At 36.7% G+C, this 22,314-nt stretch overlaps 1 protein-coding gene across 1 annotated transcript in view; it reads right to left on the reverse strand.

Moving 5' to 3' along the window:
- Positions 1-22,314, reverse strand: part of ANKRD13C (ankyrin repeat domain 13C) — a 90,579-nt gene continuing 68,265 nt past the window's right edge. Inside the window, 4 exon segments of the mRNA XM_017849967.1 lie at positions 1-2,243; positions 10,040-10,140; positions 13,895-13,993; positions 16,098-16,177. Coding sequence (XP_017705456.1) covers positions 2,113-2,243; positions 10,040-10,140; positions 13,895-13,993; positions 16,098-16,177 — 411 coding nt within the window. The 3' untranslated portion in view covers positions 1-2,112.

Here is a 22,314-nt window from a genome sequence, read left to right on the forward strand (position 1 = left end):
TTCATTAAAAGTAATACTGTGAAAAGTTTATTTGCATCGATTAATTCCTTTTTTTCACCATCATAAGAGATATTGACATTTGTTTGCTCTTTGTGATCACAGAAAAGACACTTTGGAATGGATAATCTGTTTCTACCATTCTTTAAAGAAAAAAGCTTTAAAAACAAAATTCAAGTGCAAAATTTCCAGTAGTCTTCCTACCTCCAGTGTACCCCAGCAAAATATTCATAGCTGTGCTGTTAGGGAATTAATAAACCACAAGCTTCAATTACCCATGTTTTTTTCCTCCCTAAGTTGTCTGTACTTATGAAAACATATATAGAATATTCCTGAAAGTATACCATATTCCTACAAAGTAAGGGAGCCTAGAAGCAACAGTGATCACTGCCTTTCAGTGTCTCCAACCCCACATAACCACTGATAGGATAATTCAGTCTCTAAGTCATTTGATCTACCCATTTCCTAAATAACAGGGATCAACTTCTACTCAACAAAGCTAGTCTGGGTTTACTAACATGTTCCCCAAAATTCAATAGGCTCATCCCCAAAATTCAATAGGCTCATGTAAGGTAGTAATTAGGTCTTTCAATTTTTAACTATGATTATTTTTCTTCATTATAAAATGTATTTAATGTCAACATATGCAATGCATGCATCAGTATGGAAGATGCAGCTTTAAAGATGTTTATTTAAAATTTTCTTATGGTTTATGCTTTGGATTTTAAATCATATTTTCAATAAGGGTCTCTAAACTCCTTTCAAATTACCTAAAATCCTGGAAAAAGTTTAAGCTACTGGTCAGTCTAAAAAACTTGACAGATGCATTCTTGAGATATTCATCAGGATACATTTTAAAACATCGATCTAAGTAAGCTCTTTAATACAACATGATACTTTATAACTGTTATACATTATTGGACCTTCAAACCATCTTGGAATAAATAAGAAAATTTTAAGTGCAAAATGAGTAATACATGATTTTATCACTTTGGAGACAATGAAATCAATATTTTCCTATGATTTAAAAAAAATAAGCAATAGGAGTAATCAATCTTGCGTATACTTCTGGACTTGTAACAAATATATTCTGTTAGCATATAAAATGTTTTTATCTTATTTTGAAAGGATTAAATATGTAGGGTTGTCCAAAATATGTGTATTGTTTTTTAAAACTGACACCAATGCATCCATATTCTACTAAAAACAAACAAAATAATCAGACTGATGTGCACTTATTAGGAAGCAAGTTTAAAATTTGGAATTCTTTTAAAGTGCTGAGATTTGGAAGAGGAATATTTTAAACATGCTAACCATTGCCTTATGATGAACATAACAAGGACTCAAACTCAAGTTTAGAAAAAAAAAAAAATAGAGGTTCTATGAAAGGAAAATTAGTAACAAACATTCAGGTAAAAACAAATAGCACCACAATGAATTGCACTAAGGTGCTAAAGGAGGTACCTTATTCCCTGCAGAGTGAACGCTCCTTCTGAAATGTATTGCAACACATAAATGCAATTGTTTAATGGTTACCATTTGGTTCATTCATCTACAGAAAATTGCATTCCTTCTAGTTCATTATATTGAACAAACATTCAAATTACTGAACTATACATAATGTTACATAGTTTACATTTTATGAAAACAAAGCTCGAAGGAATATTTATAAATGTCACCTTGCATAAAGATGACAAGTTTAAAAGGGCTCCATACCTCTTAAGACATTTAATTTACGTTAATGGTCCAGGAGTGTTTTAGATATAGATATAGATATATTTATATGCATATATATTTCAACAAGAAGTGTAAAAATTTTTAAAAACAAATCACAGCACTCATAGCTGCTTTACATACGAAGGTCTTAGGGTCATTAATGTGTCAAACTATTACATTTATAATATGTATATTTTTAAAAAGACCAAAAATGGCACATCAGAAAACTCGCTGAAATCATTATTAGAGGCCCATTTCACTGTATCATATTACTGATGCATCAATTCAACGTGTAATTCCCTTTTCTTCACTGAAAGCATTTGTCCCTTCTATTTGGATCCACTTCTAGGGTCTCTGCATTTTCTTTCCTTGGTTAGACAGCATCCTTTTCCACGTCAGTTAAAGATCAGGAAAACGGCTTGGGTCTTCCTTGTAGTCATCAGGTATAGTAAAGATGGAGCCATCAAATTCATCGTATCGAAACTCTTGAAAAGTCACAGTGGCTGTGATTGTGGGAAACACAGGTATATCTACAGAGAGAACATCAATGATAACATTGTAAAATCAAATGTTAATATTCATAGACTACAAAGTACTAAGGAGATGTCCATACTCTTTAAAATGTTAAAAAAAAAAAAAATACTCAAGAACCAGAAGAATATGTAGTACTGAGTGTGTGTTTCAGAGAGAGTCCTGGGTATTAATTAGTGAGGAGAAAAAGACATTCAGGCATCCAGTGTTATATTGAAAACTCAAGATCCCATGCCTTCCTAGTCTTAAGAATATAATGCCAGATTCTACCAGTCCTTTTTTCTTTTTCTTGGGGCAGAGGGACAGCTACTTTTGTACTTTTTGCATTCTGACTTTTTTTTTCTTCAGATTATAGTATATATACTATTCCAACTCTTTCAGCTGATTTCTTTTCACTCTTACTAGCCCAAGTAAAATACTCTAATCCTTTTTTGTTTTAAAACATTAAAACAACCTATCACTTAAATATGTGGGATAAAAACAGTCTCATCAGAAATGGAAAAATATCATACCACCACAGCCTAATCTTCCAAATGAAATATATTTCTGGCTGAAATTGTAAGTAAAATCAAGCAATTAAAATGAGCAAGTTAATGATTATACGGGAACCAGAAACAGTAAAATAAATAAAATGAACAAATACATTAAATTAAATGTTTAGTTTTATTCCTCATACGAGTTACTGACATGAGTACAAATCATAAAGCCTGGGTTCAGATTCCTATAAATCATTTTACTCATGAGCCTCAGGGATTTCATATGTAAAATAAAGAAACTCTGAAATTCCCTTAAAACTCTGAAATGAGGTTGGGTGTGGTGGCTCACACCTATAATCCCAATACTTTGGGAGGCCAAGGCAGGAAGATCACTAGAGCCCAGGAATTCAAAACCAGCCTGGGCAACATAGGGAGACCCTATCTCTATTTAAAATAATAATAATAATTTTTTAAAAAACTCTGAAATGAGTGTATGAAAGCTAATTCAAGTGTCTAGGGTAAGGACATACAGTAAATTAAGTCTAACTGATATGAGCTAGTATTTTATTGCAGAAAGTTATGTTCTTATGTAAAAAGCAAAACAAAATACCTTAGTTAGATTTAAACACAATAATCAACATACCAATTATAGAGTTTCCAATTATTTCTGGAGGAAAAAGTCATTCCTTTGTACCTACTATGTGTAGATGCTATCCTTATCCAGAGGTCTGTACAGTAAGTCCTATGGTCATGCCTATTTTGATAAGTAAGGCCCATAAGCTAAGAAAATATTTTACATTTTTAAATGTTTAGGGGAGAAAAAAGAATAGTATTTCATGAAGTGAAAATTAGGCTGGGCATGGTAGCTCACACCTGTAATCCCAGCACTTTGGGAGGCTGAGATGGGTGGATCACTTGAGGTCAGGAGTTCGAGACCAGCCTGGCCAACGTGGCGAAACCCCGTCTCTACTAAAAATACAAAAACTAGCTGGGTGTGGTGGTGGGTGCCTATAATCCCAGCTATTCAGAAGGCTGAGGCAGGAGAATCGCTTGAACCCAGGAGGCAGAGGTTGCAGTGAGCCGAGATTGTGCCACTACACTAGAGCCCGGAGAACAGAGCAAGACTCCATCTCAAAAAACAAAACAAAACAAAACAAAAAAAACATTACATGAAAGTCAAACTTCAGTGTCTGTAAATAGCTTTTTTGGAACACAACATGCCCACTCACTTACCTATTGTCTATGGCTGCTCTCATTCTCCAAATAAAAGAGTAGTTGTGACAGAAACCATAGAGCCCACAAAGCCTAAGATGTTTATTATCTTTCAGACAAAGTTTGCTGACCCCATTCTAGGTTTTGGACATACATCACTAAATAAGAAACAAAATTCATGCACTTATAGAGATTACACTGGTTAGGATGGGCAGACAACAAGTAAATGATGATGAGTATCTAGAAAAAAATAAAGCATTAACAGCAGAATAGGGAGTCTCAGTGTTGGGGGTAAGAGTTGTTGAATAGGGTGGCCAAAGGAAAACCTCAATGAAGGGACTTTTCAGTAAAGACCTGAGATAAGAACAAACCATGCAGTTGCCTGGAGGAAGAAAATTCCAAATAGAAGAACACGAAGTACAAAGCCCTAAAAGGAAAGTATCTGGTTTATTCTCGAACAGCCAGGAGGCCAGTGTGGCTGCAGCCAAATGAATCAGGGGAAGATTAGCAGGCGATGAGGTCAGAGGGCAAATAGGCTGCCAGATCAGGTGGGGTTTAGGCCAAGAAAAAAGACTTCAGTTTTCACTCTGGATGAGGTGGAAAGCCAATGGAAGGGTGTGACCAGGGTAGTAATGTAACTTGAGTTTTGGCAGATGTAGTGAGAATGTAATACAAGGTGACAAGAGTGAAGAGGGAGATACACTCCAGAAGGAGCAGCCAGAGAGGGAAGAAAACCAAGAGAGAGTCTATAAAAGAAGTCAGAGGAAAATGGAATGACTTGTCTGTTATTCATTGAGCCAAGGACTTCAAAATAAGAAAAGTCAAATCTTGAAGAGATTAAGATAAAAACAGAAAAGTTTCTACTAGATTTAAAAATAAGGATCAATAATAAAAGGAAGAGAGAATCTATAATGAACTAAGGGAGTACGCTTTTTATTCTGAGATAATTATAGATTCACAAGCAATTTTAAGAAATAATAGAGGCCAGGAACAGTGGCTCACGCCTGTAATCCCAGCACTTTGAGAGGCCACGGTGGGCAAATCACTTGCGCTCAGGAGTTTGAGACCAGCCTGGCAACAAAGTGAGACCCCATCTGTACAACAAATACAAAAATTAACTGGGTGTGGTGGCTCATGTCTGTGGTCCCAGCTACTCAGGAAGCTGAGGTGGGAGGATGGCTTGAGACTGGGAAGCAGAAGTTGCAGTGAGCCGAGATCATGCCACTGCATTCTAGCCTGGGCAACAGCATCAGACCCTCTCTTGAAAAAGGAGAGGGGAGGGGAGGGAAGGGGAGGGGAGAAAGAAAAGAAAAGAGAAAAGAGAGAGGAAAGAAAGGAAGGAAGGAAGGGGAAGAGGAAGGGAGGGAGGGAGGAGGAGAGGGGAGGGAGGAGGGAGGGGAGATTTCCTGAAGCCTTTTTTCAATTTTATCCAATTTCCCCCAGTGGTAACATCTTACAAATAATACAATATCAAAATCAGGATATTGACAGTATAGTAAAACATGATGAATATTTCCATAACCACATGTTGTCCTCATGTTGGATCCCACGGTGTTGCCCTTGTATAGCCACACTTGCTTCTCTTATGCCTCACCCCTTCTGTAGTCCCTGCCATCCACTCAACTGTTCATTGCTACAGTTTTTTTACTTCAAATACTTTATATAAATGGAATCATACAGTATATAATTTTGGGGATTGGCTTTCTTCTACTCAGTATAATTCTCAAGCAATTCATCTAGGCTGTTTCATGTATTAATAGTTCATTGTTTTTATTAGTGAATAGTATATTCCATGGTATAGGTGTATCATTGTTCATTTACCTGTTGAAAATTGTAGTTTTGGGCTATTACAAATAAAGCTGATATAAAATAAACATTTGTGTACTTTTTGTGTGTGTGTGTAAACATGCTCTTCATTTGTCTGACCTAAATGCCTAGCAAACTAATATAGCTATTCTAGCTTCTTTGCCTTTCCATCCAAACTTTAAAATAATCTTGCCTATGTCCATAAAAATATCTTGCTGGGATTTCTCTCTCAGCACTGCTTTAGCCATGTTCCACAAATTTTGATACGTTGCAATTTCATTTTCATTCGGTTCAACTTGTTTTATTTCCTTTGAGACATCCCTTTGACATAGAGATTATTTAGAAGGGTGCTCTTTAAGTTTCCAGGTGTTTGGACATTCTCTTGTTATTTTTCTAATATTAATTCCTAGTTTAATTCCATTGTAATCAGAGAACACACTTGGTATGATTTTCGGTTCTTTTATACATATTCAGGTTTGTTTATGGCCAATACGGTCTACCTTGGTATATGTTCCAGGGGCACTTGAAAGGCATGTGTATTCTGCTGCTGTTGGGTGGAGTATTCTATAAATGCAAATTCAATCCTGTGGCTTACGATGCTGTTGATTGTTCTATATCCTTGCAAATTTTCTGTCTGTTGTTTTATCAATGGTTGAGAGAAGGGTGTTGAGTCTCCAGTTATAATTGTGGATCTATTTTTCCTTTCCATTCTTTCAATTTTGTTTCATCCATCTTGCAACTCTGTTACTTGGTATATATACATTTAGAATGGTTACATCTTCTTCACAGATTGACCCTTTTATCACTAAATAATGTTCCTCTCTGTCTCTAATAATTTTCTTTGCTCTGATATCAGCCTTAATTTCAATATGGCCAATCCTGTTTTCCTTTGATTAATGTTTGCATGATGTATCTTTTTCCACTCTTTCACTTCTAATCTGCCTATATATATCATTATATTTCAAGTAAAGTTTATTAAAATAGCAGACAACTGGATCATGGTTTTTGTTTTGTTTTGTTTTTTATTGAAAAACAAAATGGAATGAGTGCAGTGGCGTGATCTTGGCTCACTGCAATTTCCATCAGCCTCCTAGCTTTAAAAAATTCTCCCACCTCAGCCTCCCAAGTAGCTGGGATTACAGACATGAGCCACCGCACCCAGCCTGGATCATATTTTTTAATCCACTTTACCAATCACTGTCTTTTAATTGGTATATTTAGACCATTTACATTTAATGGAACTATTAATATGTTAGGGCTTAGGTCTGCTATTTTATTTTTTGTTTTCTGTTCATTATCTCTGTTCTTCATTTCTGTTTTCTTTTTCTTGCCATCCTTAGGTTACCTATTTTTTAGAATTTCATTTTAATTTATCTATAGTGTTTTTGAGTTATCTCTTTGTACAGCTTCTATAGTGGCTGCTGTAGGTATACATTATTGTGTGTGTGTGTGTGTGTGTGTGTGTGTGTGTGTGTAAGTAAACTTATCACAATTTCCCAGTGTCATAATTTTACCAACTCAAATGAAGTACACTTATCTCCCTTGATGTCCCTATACCTTCCCCCCATTTAAAATATAATTGTAAATAGAAAGTAGTAAGAGATAAAAGTAGGCTTTCAGATAGCTTGGCTGTGAAAAGCAAAGATTAAAGCAAGTGCTGGTGAAGTTACGGGGACTGTTTTTTTTTTGTTTTGTTTTGTTTTTTTAGTTTTTTGTTTGATTTTAAAAGGGGAGAGACCTGAGCAAGCCTAACAACTGAGAGGAAAAATGCAGTAGAGAGAGGTAGAAGGAAAACGAGAAACACGAAGTGACTGATACAGTTAGCTTATTTCTTTTTTCTTTTTTTTTTTTTTGTTTTCCTCGAAACAGAGTCTCTTGCTCTTGTTGCCCAGGCTGGAGTACAATGGTACGATATTGGCTCACTGTAACCTCTGCCTCCTGGGTTCAAGCGATTCTCCTGCCTCAGCCTCCTGAGTAGCTGGGATTACAGGCGCCCACCATGACGCCTGGCTAATTTTTAGTATTTTTAGTAGAGATGGAGTTTCACCATGTTGGCCAGGCTGGTCTCGAACTCCTGACCTCAAGTGATCTACCCGCCTTGGCCTCCCAAAGTGCTGGGATTACAGGCGTGAGCCACCATGCCCAGTGATACAGCTAGCTTTTTAAAAGAGCTGGGATAATAGATTCATAATACAAATGAAGACATTACTCAAAGAAGAGGGGCACTTCCAGTAAGACAGGAAGATAAAAGAAAAGGTTGGGCTTGGGGCAGAAAAGTCTGTATGGGGTGTTGGAAGCAGTGAGGGAGGTCCCATTTCTGATATTATCTTTTTGTATCAAAGGAAGTAAAAATCATCTATGCTTAGGTTGTAGGAGGAAGTGGTGGGGGAGGATGAAGATTTGATGATAAAAGAGGATCAAATTTAGTCTTAGCAAAATGAGAGAAGAAGCCAAACAGAGAAAAGACCATTCATAATCAGCACTTAAAGTTCTGGCTGATTCTGAAACATGTAATTGAGTTAACAATAATTTCCAAATTTTTATAATTTATCCCAATTGTGTTTTTTATCCTAAATGTAGAAAAAGAAATGGTGAAAGATTAAACATACACAGGAGGAAGTTTTACAGGGTTGGTTTAAAAGAAGGACAGTGAAACAAAAGAGAAATAGTTAAACAAATATCCCATAACTTTAAGTATACAAGCAAAAGATTATTCCTTGTTAAAAATATGGTTCTACATCAAAGAAATGCCTGCAAAGAAAGGATTACAGATTTTTTTCCTTCTCATATAATGAAAATATTTCCTTTGCATAAAAATAAATGTATTGTGGGGTTTGATTTGGGTTTAGAACTTAAAAATAGATGTGAATACAGAGATAGTTTGAAATTCTCATCTGTTTAACTCCTGTTCTCTATTCTGGTTTGTCATGGGTCTCTTAACAGTACCTAGAAGGGAGTCTAAAACTTGGAATATTTCCCTCACCATAGAAAATGGCAGTGGAGTTTTAAACTTCTGCAGAAATGCTAACGTGAAGATCCCTTATGGCTATGACACACAGCTCTGAATTGCATTAGTTTTCTAACCATTTCTGCCTAAGATCTTATCACTGATTTATCCAAGTAGACACTGGGTTCCTAGTGTTTTTGAATTGCAAAGGGCAACTAGCGGGACATTTTGAAAATCATTTATTTAAAAGTCATTTTTAATCTAGAAAACGTTTATTTCCAAGTGTGCAAAATGGTGAAGATCAGGTTTAATTTTAGTAATGAAAACATTTTGGCCTAAGTATTCTGAGACGTGGTTTTAAAAATATTGAATAAAACAAGATATATCTGAAGAATTACAGTACTCATTAAACATTGAGTGGCTGAATTGATGGATAGTGTTAAAGGATCTCCTGAAGCTTGAATTATTGCCAAATCTAAATCTAAACACCCAAAACACCTTTTAATAGTCTCTTCTTCCTCGGTTTCTGATATGTTAGAAAGAAAAATATATGCAGAAATGACTGCTATTTCTAAAGATCATTGCTTAAGACGAAATTGAACATTTAGGGCTGAAAAATAAAATGTATGAGTATTACTTTATCCATCAACAGTGACTGCTGACTCCAGAAACATTCTAACTACACAGAAACTCAAAGCATAGCTGAAAATCTGGGTTAATCTCTAGTCTCCCTTTTCACATGAAAACATTATTACAATACATCATTTAGTTCACCCACACTTTTCTTGTGTGAAATAGATCCCTTACATTTAATTTAAATCAAGTAGAATAAGAATTCTCATCAGGCACTTTAAATATTAGACAAAACATAAATAAATGCATATAATTACTGAAAACCTTTACCAAAATGTAAGCAACTAGGAAATCTACTTTTCTTTAAAACAGCAGCCCCCAACCTTTTTGGCACAAGGGATCTGTTTCGTGAAAGATAATTATTCCACAGACTGGTGGGGGTCGGGGGAGGTTTTGGAATGAAACTGTCCCATCTCAGATCAGGCATTAGATTTCACAAGGAGCATGCAACCTAGATCCCTCACATGTGCAGTTCACAATAGGGTTCATGTTCCTACAAGAATCTAATGCCACCACTGATCTGACAGGAGGCAGAGCTCAGGCGGCAATGCTCACTAGCCTGCTGCTCAGCTCATCTCCTGCTATGCATCCCATTCCTAAAAGGTCATGAACCAGCAGAGGTGTTGGGACCCCTGCTTTAAAACAAATTGCTTATTAAATGTTAATAAACAGCTCCATATTCCTAATGGACACTAAAATTACATCTAAATTTTTCTCTTACCTAATTTTACAGGAAAGCCTGGAGGAAGCTTCATCTGAACAAATTCTCTAAGCTTGTTAAAGTGCTTGAAGGGAGCTATTACTTCTAAAACATTCAATAATCTGAAAAATGGAAGAAGAAAAAAATGTTTTCATTGTTCAAATTGCTATGTGTCCTTATGCTTTTTAACTACATGCTTCAAACTTGGACAGTAGTATTGACTTCCAGATATTAAGGATGAATAAATTACACACTTTATTCCTTCTAACTTTTTACCCTATAATGGTTTGTAACTTTCGATTGTTCAGCCATAATTTTCACAGTTGTTTGATTTTAGGTCCATATTTAGATGGACTCAAAGCTAATAACTAGATTCACTGTTTGGGTGGCTGATTTCCACTGTCAATTTATTGTGTGTGTAAAAGGCTCTTATGTGCTTAATATTCCTTGATTTCCTGCATATTTGATAAATGATTGCTTCTTATCTTTATTATATTTAAAGGGAAATTTGACTCACATAAAATTTTAGGTTATGTTATCTTTCCCTCTGAACTACAATTTCATAATATCTCTTAGCATTCTATATCATATTAATCATTATGCTATAATTTCATGTTTTGGTTGGATGCATTTCTTTTTTAAGTAGTAGTATTTTTCTTTCAAAAAAGTCCTACGACTGCTATGTTTCTTGAATTCTTTTGTGCTTGAGAATATCTTCAGTTGCCTCCATATATAAATGAAAGTTAGAAATACTGACAGATCACACTTTTGTTACTTCAGAAAAGCAAAGATATATGAAAAAATGTAAGGCCAGGCTGATTTTACCCCTTTTCTGCCAGGGTGCCTTTGGATTTCTTTATCAACAACTGAAGCCTAATAGTTAGATCAGGATAATTTTTGTTACTAATCATTCTGTATCAATTTTTCGTAGAACCTAACGTCATCCTATAGATTTAGTTCTTCATTACTGAGAAAATTTCTTCTATCATATTTTGAATATTATTTTGATTATACTTGGAGGCCTTTTAAGTAAAACATGAATGACTCATACTGAACCACTTTTGTCTTCCATACAAATTGCTTGTGTAATTTCTTTAATCTCTTCTTCTACTGAATTCACCAAGACCTGTCAAAATTTAATTTTCAGTTACATCTATTCTATTCATTACTGTTTCTACTGTATTTATTTTGTAATAGTGTCATTTAGTGCTCAGTTTATTTCCTCAGCTTTACAATTTCCTTTTCATTTCATTTTACTGTCTTGCATTCTCATCTCAGAAAGATCTACTTTACTGATTTCGTGTTCTTTCTTGTTTTCTATGGCATATATACGTAATTTTCTTTTTCTTTTTTTTTTTTGACCTTTTAGAACAAATTCTTTGGCATTTGTATGCTGTGTTCCATTTTCTTTCTTTCTTTCTTTTTTTTTTTTTTTGAGATGGAGTTTCACACTTGTTGCCCAGGCTGGAGTGCAATGGCGTGATGTCGGCTCAATGCGAACTCTGCCTCCTGGGTTCAAGCAATTGTCTCAGCCTCCCGAGTAGCTGGGATTACAGGCACGTACCACCACTCCTGGCTAATTTTGTATTTTTAATAGAGACAGGGTTTCTCCATGTTGGTCAGGCTGGTCTCAAACTCCCGACTTCAGGTGATCCACCCGCCTCAGCCTCTGAAAGTGCCGGGATTACAGGCGTGCGCCACAGTGCCCGACTCCTCATTTCATTTTCTTTTTCAGGAGTAGTTATAACTGCCACATTTTATAAATTCTAAGATATTCTTTTTTTCATATAACATATCTGAAATTAGGATAACTCCTAAAATTGATGACATCTTAATATTTGCTGCAATTTTCACCTTTATTAGTAAGTAGAATATAAAATTGGTGAATCTTTGGCCAGGTGTGGTGGCTCACACCTATAATCCCAGCACTTTGAGAGGCCCAGGTGGACAGATCACCGGAGGTCAAGAGTTTGAGACCAGCCTGGCCAACATGGTGAACCCCATCTCTACTAAAAATACAAAAATTATCCAGGCGTGGTAGCGCACACATGCCTGTAGTCCCAGCTAATTGGGAGGCTGAGGCAGGAGGATCACTTGAACGTGGGAGACAGAGGTTGCAGTGAGCCGAGATTGCACCACTGCACTCCAGCCTCAGCAACAGAGTGAGACTCTGTCTCAAAATAAATAAATAAATAATAAAATAAAATTGGTGCATCATTGAGTCAATCGGGTCCTAGATATGACAAATTATGGCAGATCTGTATGTGTAGCTAACTCTCCACATTTTCTGACACTTACCTATCTCTGACATAACTTGAAGACTGTACAGAACATTCTATCTAATTTTCTAAAGCCTAGGTATGGGGAAAGCTCAGGTATGTACATACTTTTTTAAAAAAATATGCACCCTGCTCTCTTCTCCAATCATTTTTTAAAAATGTATTAGGCCGTTAAAAAAATTAATGCATTAGGCCAGATTTGAAAGGGAAGGAACTAGTAAGGAAAATAGCCCAGTGCTTCATCTCCTCCCTCCCACTTTAGTGAGGAGCCTAAAACTATTGTCGTATCAGTCAGTTCTTGCTACCCATCTCTCATTCCAGTCATTTTTCCAAATTGAATATTTTTAAAAAGGAGCATCCAATGAGTACATGTTTGAGACGATATATTCAATATGTTTACCAGAATATTGTTGAAAATGGTGACAAACTACAAATAACCAAAATGTTTATCAGTAAATGAATGATAAACAGTATATCAACACTACAAAATATCAAGGAAAAAGAATAGACGAAAATATAATCACTGTAAAACTTCAAGACACACTCATTTTTTCTTTTCTTTTTTTGAGATGGAGTCTCCTTTGTCACCCAGGCTAGAGTAAAGTGGTGCGATACTGGCTCACTGCAACTTCTGCCTCCTTGGTTCAAGCAATTCTCCTGCCTCAGCCTCCCTAGTTGCTGGTTTTACAGGCACGCGCCATATGCCTAGCTAATTTTTATATTTTTAGTAGAGATAGGGTTTCACCACGTTGGCCAGGCAGATCTCAAACTCGTGACCTCAGGTGATCCGCCCGCCTTACCCTCCCAAAGTACTGGTATTACAGGCATGAGCCACCATGCCCAGCCAAGATACACTCACTTTTAAATGAAAACAAGAAACACACAGAACAAAACATGAACGATTCCCCATTTTATTTTAAAAAATGCAAAATACGGATAACTCTAGTCAAAATACACCAAATAATCATTAACTACTGATGTGCTAAAACATCACATTTTATTCTGTAAATTTCCATACTTTTTTATTTTTTTTAAAAACAAGCATGTATTCATGTATTACTTTTATAATGTAAATAACCTACTCGGCTGGGCATGGTGGTTTGCACCTATAATCCCAGCACTTTGGGAAGGTGAGGTGGGTGGATCACCTGAGGTCAGGAGTTCGAGGCCAGCCTGGCCAACATGGTGAAACTTCATCTCTACTAAAAATACAAAAATTAGCTGGGTGTGGTGGTGGGCACCTGTAATCCCAGCTACTCGAGAGGCTGCGGCAGGAGAATCGCTTGAACCCAGAAGGCGGAGGTTGCAGTGAGCCGAGATTGTGCCACTGCACTCCAGCCTGGGCAACACAGCAAGACTCTATCTTTTTACAAAAAAAAAAAAAAAATCTACTCAAAAATGTATCTGATGAAAGCAGCAAAACTCAATACTGTTGCAAACCAGAAAATTTCCAGAACGGTGCACACACTATCAAGGCAATGGCTATTTGCTTTTCATTTCAAAGGTCTCAAATGCACCACTGGGGTGCAAATATTATTACAGCCGTTAGGGTTTAATAGTTTCTTTCATAAACATTTGTAGTTAGTAACAAACTTACAACTCTATCCCTAAGGGAAATTCCTGGCTCATGGCTATCGTAGCTTTAAACGTTTTCTTACTCTCTTTGCACACCAATTCTCTACCCAGATGAGGAGCTCTAAAATGGGAGGAAAAAAAAAAGTTAGGAAACTTTTTCCATAGTCTATCACTTTCCTAAGAAGCATCTGTCATCTTTCAATAACATTCATTAATATTTCAATTTTTCTTACTGTCTGTAGAAATAAAATTATGCTAAAAGAGAATAAGATATGCATAAGAAATTAAGACAAGGGCAATAAAAAAGAATAGCAAAGAGTAAAAGTTCAGAAATTATCAGATCTAAACTAATTTCACATTGAATATAATTTTAATAATCACTACTTTTAGGAATAAAGAAAATCATTAGTAAAAAAATTTTAAGGTATCATTGTATATCTTTAAAGCCACTTATTCAATTCAGCTTCTATACTGTATATTGCAGTCTCTTCACTGATTAATAAGAAATATTGTGAAGAATAAGGAATTCTATATTAACTATTATCAAAAAAAAATTATCAATTTAGCATAAAGATCTAATTGGCTTTTATTTGCAGTTCTAGCACAGGACAGTACCTAATTCTGTGAAGTAGAATGAGCATTCCAATAAGCTGAACAGAGGAGGTTATCTTTACAGACTGAAAAGGGCTGAAGTAGAAACAGTGGGGAAAGAAGGTGATCTGGTTATTTCAAAGTTGCTTTCCTTATACAGTTAAAAAAACAGAAGACTTCATTACTATGCTGACTCAGGTTGCCTGGAATGTCCTTTTTTTTCTTTTTAAACTGGCCCATTTCAAAGTTCAGTTTAACTATGTAGTACTTAGCAGAAGTAACTACATTCTGGTTTGGTATGGTCTGCTGGTGCCTAGTGCATGCAGGAGGCTAATCTAATACAACAATCCGCTCATAAATTTTGTTTAACGCTATAAAATATTAAGGTGAGGCACAGTGGCTCACAGCTGTAATCCCAGCATTTGAGAAGCCGAGGCAGGTGGATCACTCGAGCCCATGAGTTTGAGACCAGCCTGACCAACATGGCGAAACCCCGTCTCTACTAAAAAATACAAAAAATTAGCCGGGCGAGGTGGCGGGCACCTGTAGTCCCAGCTACTCGGGAGGCTGAGGCAGGAGAATGGCGTGAACCCGGGAGGTGGAGCTTGCAGTGAGCTGAGATCCGGCCACTGCACTCCAGCCTGGGCGACAGAGCGAGACTCAGTCTCAAAAAAAAAAAATACAAAAATTAGGTGGGCATGGTGGAGCGCACCTGTAATCCCAGCCACTCGGGAGGCTGAGGTGAGAGAATGGCTTGAACCTGGGATGCGGAGGTTGCAGTGAGCCGAGATCACACCCACTGCACTCCAGCCTAGGCAACAGAGTGAGACTCCATCCCCCCCAAAAAAAAAACTATAAAAATATTAAGATGGAAACATCTTGGAGAAATTAGAAAAATACAACAAAACTTTCAATAAGAAAAAAAATGACAACTCCTTCCTAAACAGGAGCAGGAAAGTAATATTTTATATTTTATTCTCCACCAAAAGGAAATAATGGTTGACCAGGATACACTTTTTACTTATCCATTTATTAAAAATAAACCCTTTCTTTATTCATTCATCATTCTTTCAGTCAATAAATATAAACTGAGTATGAGCTATGTGGTAGGCACTCTACTGTTAGTAATATTACATCAGCAAAGGTCCTATGGAAGGATGGTGAGTAGTCTAGCACAGGTTGAAACTAAAGGATAACGACAGGTGAGGAGCTTGGAAAGGCAAAAAAGAAGATAAATAATGAATGGCCTTGCACACTATGCTAAAAAATCAGGATAATCACAAAATAGAAAAGCTCATCATACAATGGGAAATCTCAAATAAGCAACTGTCCTATGCAATTTCCTACATCCTATTTCCTTAGAACAGTGTCCTTTAGTTTTTTAGGTGTGTATAAATTGACAGGAGGGATACAGAAAGAAAGATCTACAACCATTTGCAAGAGTTTACATAATTTGGGACACTTTGTCCTTATTATACTTAATCCATATTTTTAAAAGATAGAAGAATTGCTTCAGTCAAAATATATCAATAATTCTCTCCAAAATAATTTTACACCTAAATATTCACATATTCAGTTTTTACAAATTATTCTTTCTAAAAGTCAAATAATACATAAACAACAAAAAAACTTACTTTCCATTTTCAGCAGATATATATTCTTCCCATGTAATAGTGTTCTGAGGAGGAGGTGTAAGAGACTGTCTTCGAATCGGCTGCCAAAACAAAATAAAGAAAGAAAGTGGGGTGGGGAAAAGAAAATGTTATTTTTTAAATATAAGATGAAAATATATAGTAAACGATTAAAACTAACCATCTACTTAATCTCTTCAATATAATACTTGAAAAGGTTACTTCCAAGATCATTCCATGGTGGTTTAAGTTCTATTGGTAATATTTATTATCAATTTTTTTCTAAATCCCAAAAGGACAAATATCAAAGTAATAACACCCATTCATTGAATGTGTCAATCATCTAAAATGTTCCTAGCATCATACTAGCTGCTAAACATAGGAACTACAAAGAAGTGTAAAAACTAACTCTGGGCCAGGCCCAAGCATGGTGGCTCATGCTTGTAATCCCAGCACTTTAGGAGGCCAAGGTGGGTGGATCACGAGGTCAGGAGTTCAAGACCAGCTTGGCCAAGATGGTGAAACCCCGTCTTTACCAAAAATACAAAAGAATTAGTCGGGCTTGGTGGTGAGTGCCCGTAATCCCAGCTACTCAGGAGGCTGAGGCAGAGAATTGCTTGAACCCAGGAAGCGGAGGTTGCAGTGAGCCGAGATCATGTCACTGCACTCCAGCCTGGGCAACAGAGCGAGACTCCGCCTCAAACAAACAAACAAAAAAAACAAAAAACTCTGACTTCAAGGAATTTACAATTCAGTTAGAAAGAAAAGAAAAAAAGTACAGACATGAACAGTTAACCAGAAATATGAAAGAGCATATTAAAGGCCAAATGAGATTACAGAAAATAGAAAATATGTCAGAAATGATAGGAATCTTCTGTGAGTAATAATCAAGACTATGCAATTGGACTTCAGATTTAAATGAAGATGAAACAGAGTGTTTTTAAAACAGAGAAAATTAAAAGTAAAAAACACAAGGAGACTGATTTAAACTCAGATGGGAAGTTTAAAACGGAGATCAACTTAGATGGTAAAAATTGCAACGGTCAGATTTTAAAACTTTCACCCTATCTTTGCTAAATATGAATTCCAATCACTGTAAGATGAACTGGCAATAAGGAGCTAAACTCTGGAGCACAAGTGGAAATTGGAAATTCCTGGGCCAGGTGGAATGGCTCATGCCTGTAATCCCAACACTTTGGGAGACAAAGATGGGAGAATCACTTGAGTCTATGAGTTTGAGACCAGCCTAGGCAATAAAATGAGGCTCTGTTTCTTAAAAAAAAAAAAATTAGCTAAGTGTGGTGGTGCATGCCTGTGGTCCCAGTTACTTGAAAAGCTGAGGCAGGAGGATCACTTGAGCCCAGGAGGTTGATGCTGCAGTGAGCCAAGATTACGCCACTGCACTCCAGCCTGGGTAACAGAGTAACACCCTGCCTCATAGGAAAAAAAAAGAACTGGCCAGGCATGGTGGCTCATGCCTATAATCCTAGCACTTTGGGAGGTCAAGGCTGGTGGATCACTTGATGTCAGGGGTTCAAGACCAGACTGGCCAATATGTTGAAACCCCATCTCTACCAAAAATGCAAAAATTAGCCAGGCGTAGTGGCTCACACCCGTAATCCTAGCTACTCAGGAAGCTGAGGTAGGAGAATCATTTGAACCCAGGAGGCAGAGATTGCAGTGACCTGAGATCACGTCACTGCACTCCATGACCCAAGATCACGCCACTGCACTCCAGACTGGGCAACAGAGCGACTCTCTATCTCAAGAAAACAAAACAAAACAAAAAAAACCTCATACATTTTTAAAAACAAATTTTTTTTCAATTGCTAATGAAAATCTAACAGGACTATGGAACAAAAAGATAGTAAGTGAAAGACTAATATAAATAATAAGATGATAACATTAAGAGAGGGTCTCATTCAAGAAATGTGGTTTTACATATAATTAGTGTAAGATGTTAATGAGCTGTATATTAGAGTTGTTAAAATCAAGGACTGTAAAGACAGAAAATTGAATTAGAATCCCAGCTCCAGTACCTGGTAGTTGTGTGAATTTGTGCAAGTTACTTTCTATTATGTCAACTTAACTCACCTGCAAAATGGGAATTGGGCCACTAACTCATAGTTAAAAATTAATGGAGATAACATACGTAAAAAGCTTAGTGCAGGCCAGGTGTGGTGGCTCATGCCTATAATCCCAGCACTTTGGGAGGCCAAGGCAAGTCGATCCCTTGAGTTCAGGAGTTCAAGACTAGCCTGGGCAGCATAGCAAAACCCCATCTCTACAAAAAATACAAAAAAAAAAAAAAGTACCAGGAGTGGTGGCACACACCTGTGGTCCCAGCTACGTGAAGGGCTGAAGTGGGAGGACGGCTTGAGCCCAGGACATGGAGGCTGCAGTGAGCCGAGATCATGCCACTGCACTCCAGCCTGTAGGACAGAACAAGACTGTCTCAAAAAAAAAAAAAAAAAGAGAGAGAGAGAGAGAGAAGCAGTAAATGGAGGAAACGTTTTTTCTCTGTCCTCCCTGTTTTCTGCCTAACTACAGAATATAAATTTTGCTTCACTGGAGATAACCTGTACTCTTACTGGCTCAGTGACAGCACCAGAGGAATCTGCAAACCTTACTCCTTTCCTGTCCTTGGAAACCTAAAATCACTTTCGTTTGTCCTGTCATTTCTCTACAAATTTATTGTTCTTTGTTGAAGATGCTATATAAGTTGAGTTCTAAGCCACTGTTTTGAGTTACTTTTTTTTTTTTTTTTTGAGACATAGTCTCACTCTGTCACCCAGGCTGGAGTGCAGTGGCCGGATCTCAGCTCACTGCAAGCTCCGCCTCCCGGGTTTACGCCATTCTCCTGCCTCAGCCTCCCGAGTAGCTGGGACTACAGGCGCCCGCCACCTCGCCCGGCTATTTTTTTGTATTTTTTAGTAGAGACGGGGTTTCACGGTGTTAGCCAGGTTGGTCTCGATCTCCTGACCTCGTGATCCGCCCGTCTCGGCCTCCCAAAGTGCTGGGATTACAGGCTTGAGCCACCGCGCCCGGCCTGAGTTACTTTTCATTGGGGTTTCTCATGTGGTGTGCGGCACGCATTAATAAACTTGTGTGCTTTTCTCTTGTAAACCTGTCTTGTGGTACGAGAGTCCATATCAACTAAGAACTAAGTTTGGAAGAAGTTTAGTTTAGTTTCCTTTACAGTATCATGGAGGCCAAAAGAAAAGACTGTTTCAATATCAAACTACAGAGACTTTGAGGAGAAAGAAGCCTGAAAAAGGCCATAAATTTTGTTGGTTAGAAGTCACTGGTAATCTCTGACCATGGCCACCATGTCCAGCTAATGTTTTGTATTTTTTGGTAGAGACGGGGTTTCACCATGTTAGCCAGGCTGGTCTTGATCTCCTGACCTCATGATCTGCCCACCTCAGCCTCCCAAAGTGCTGGGATTACAGGCATGAGCCACCGCGCCCGGCAGTATAAATCATCTTATACCATGTGAATGGAAGGCCACATCCTAGGAATGGCAGAGAAGACAAAAGAAAAAAAGCTGTCTGAGATTAACTCACAGAGCAGAGAAAAATCACACAAACTCAGATTTTACATGAGAGAAAACAATCGTTTAAGTCACTGTTCTTTTGAGATTTCTTATAAGCAGCCAAACTTACATCATAACCAATACCAAATTCCAAATTTACACTGGGATATTACACATGATATTACGGCATGTAGCAATGGCTTATCAGTAGAATGACCAAGAGGCTTAAAAGCTAGTTAATGACCCTCACAAATGCTGTGGCAAAACATTAGGTAAAATAGTATCTAGTGATATGCTAGAAAGCAGAGAGACATGCGTTAATAGAACCTTTAATTTTAGGGGAAACCGTTGGAAACGTTTAAGATTGCTCTGTAACCTAGAACCACAGCAAAGACAAATCCCATATCCACCGAAATCTCTATCTATTAATATTTTTAATATTATATATATAACATTTTCATGGTAAAGACACATTTGTCACATGATTACATAAGGTGGCATGTCACATCGTTATATTTTTTTCAGGTAGTAACTTTTCCAAATAAGTTTCTACCATTTCTAAATAAACTCTTTTTAAACAGTACATTATACATTCCCCATCTTAGTAAAGAGTGTAATCAATATAATTTAACCTTTTATTGAGCACTTTATCTCAGTTATAAATATCAATTATCATATTCTAAAAATGTCTTTCTAGTTTAAGTTTATCCTAATTAGTCCTTTATTTTTTCTCAACAAATCCCAAATAGATTCAGAGTCCTTTATTATATACTGACACTTCTAGCTGAATCCTTCAGTGCCCCCTCTATACTGATGCCATGGCTATCTAATGGAACAGGAAGACACAGAGGTTGGTGCAATATCAGATAACTCTTTAATGTTATTTTGCCAAATCAATCAGCTCTGTAACTGAAATACCTTCAAGCCTTTCCCTCATAATTAAATGTAAAACTTCTGACGACTATTTTCCTTGAAGCATATAGGAAATACTTTATTTCTAGGTTTGTTATCATTCTAATATTTCATATGGCAAAGCTTCTGAAAGTTTAAGATATTCATGTATTTTATTATGTATTCCTATTTAGATTTGTAAATAAAGAAAAAAATCCATGCTGGTGCGGTGGGTCACGCCTGTAATCCCAGCACTCTGGGGGGGCCGAGGCAGGTGGATCATGAGGTCAGGAGTTCGAGACCAGCCTGACCCATACGATGAAACCCCGTCTCTACTAAAAATACAAAAATTAGCTGGGTATGGTGGTGCACACCTGTAATCCCAGCTACTCAGAAGGCTGAGACAGGAGAACTGCTTGGAGCCGGGAGATGGAGGTTACGGTGAGCTGAGATCATGCCATTGCACTCCAGCCTGGGCAACTGAGCAAGAGCAAGACTCCGTCTCAAAAAAGAAAAGAAAAAAAAATCCATAATCATGAATAGGGCTTAACTCAATATTCTGAACATATAGTTGGCACAGTATAAGTGCTTTTATCACTGACTCTGACTAAGGTATAAATGGAGCATTGTTCCCTACTCCAATGATAACTGGTTACAAGAAGGAGCTAAAAATACAAGAGCAAGTATCCATGATTTAAGAATTTCTGAGCACTTAAATTTTGCTATCAAAATTTTTGTCAAAAATATATATTAAATACTAGAACCACATCTGGGAAAGAAGAGAAAAAAAGGCAGAAGAAGTATAGTAAAAGTAGTCAAACGGCAAATAATTCCTTCTAAATATTACCTATAAGCCATTTCTTGCAGAAATTGAAATAAATGTTTGGCTGGGGGTAGGGGACAAGAAGAAACCCAAAAGCTATTTATTTATAATAAAGCATATAAATTCATTCCAAAAGGAGTAGACATTTATTTTAAGAATTGAAATTCTATTAAAACATGGCTTTAAAATATAGAATTTTCATGTCTTTTGAAAAAAATAAGAAATCACATATATTTCTAGATTTTGAAACTTTTAATAATTCTCCAAAATCAAAATATAATTTTACTATTATGTGCTCTACTAGTTTTTACTACATTTACCAATAACATATTCCCAGGATTATTTCTTGAGGTTTCCCCTACTCTTTCCCAACTTCAATTTCCCAGTATGTTGAAAGAATTGCTAAGACATGTTAATACCTGGATATACAGAAAGAAAAAACTATAACAAAGACAGACTAAGAAGCAAAGTACTTACATCAAGACCAGGCTTGCAGTCAGGTTCCTAAAATAAAAGCCCATCTCTGCTTCTCTATCTTCGTAACTCAGACAAATTAACTTACTTAAATCTCAATTTCTTTTTTATAAAATGGGCAATGGCTCTCACCTCTTTAGGTCATTACAATAACTAAATCAGATAATACATGGAAAATACTTAGTACAAGGCCCATGCTAACCACTCCAGTGCTTTAAGTCAATAACAAAAAGAAAGAAAACTTTGCTGAGGTGTATATGAATTCAGTTTTTGTTGTTTTCTTTTTTCAGCCAGCTATGAAAGACATCCAATAAATTTAGTTTTTAACCTGCAGAAGCTGAAATTGAGTTTATGGCACTCAACTCAGATTAGGTAGGCCACTGGAGAATCCTTCATTACTCTCAGATAAAATATAATGCTTTCCACACAACTGTTATTAATTAAATACATCTGAGTTACTAATCTACAATTCACCATGACTTGAAAATTAATAATCA

Source organism: Rhinopithecus bieti, unplaced genomic scaffold, assembly GCF_001698545.2.
Source record: "Rhinopithecus bieti isolate Rb0 unplaced genomic scaffold, ASM169854v2 scaffold_33515, whole genome shotgun sequence".
NCBI classification, from domain to species: domain Eukaryota; kingdom Metazoa; phylum Chordata; class Mammalia; order Primates; family Cercopithecidae; genus Rhinopithecus; species Rhinopithecus bieti.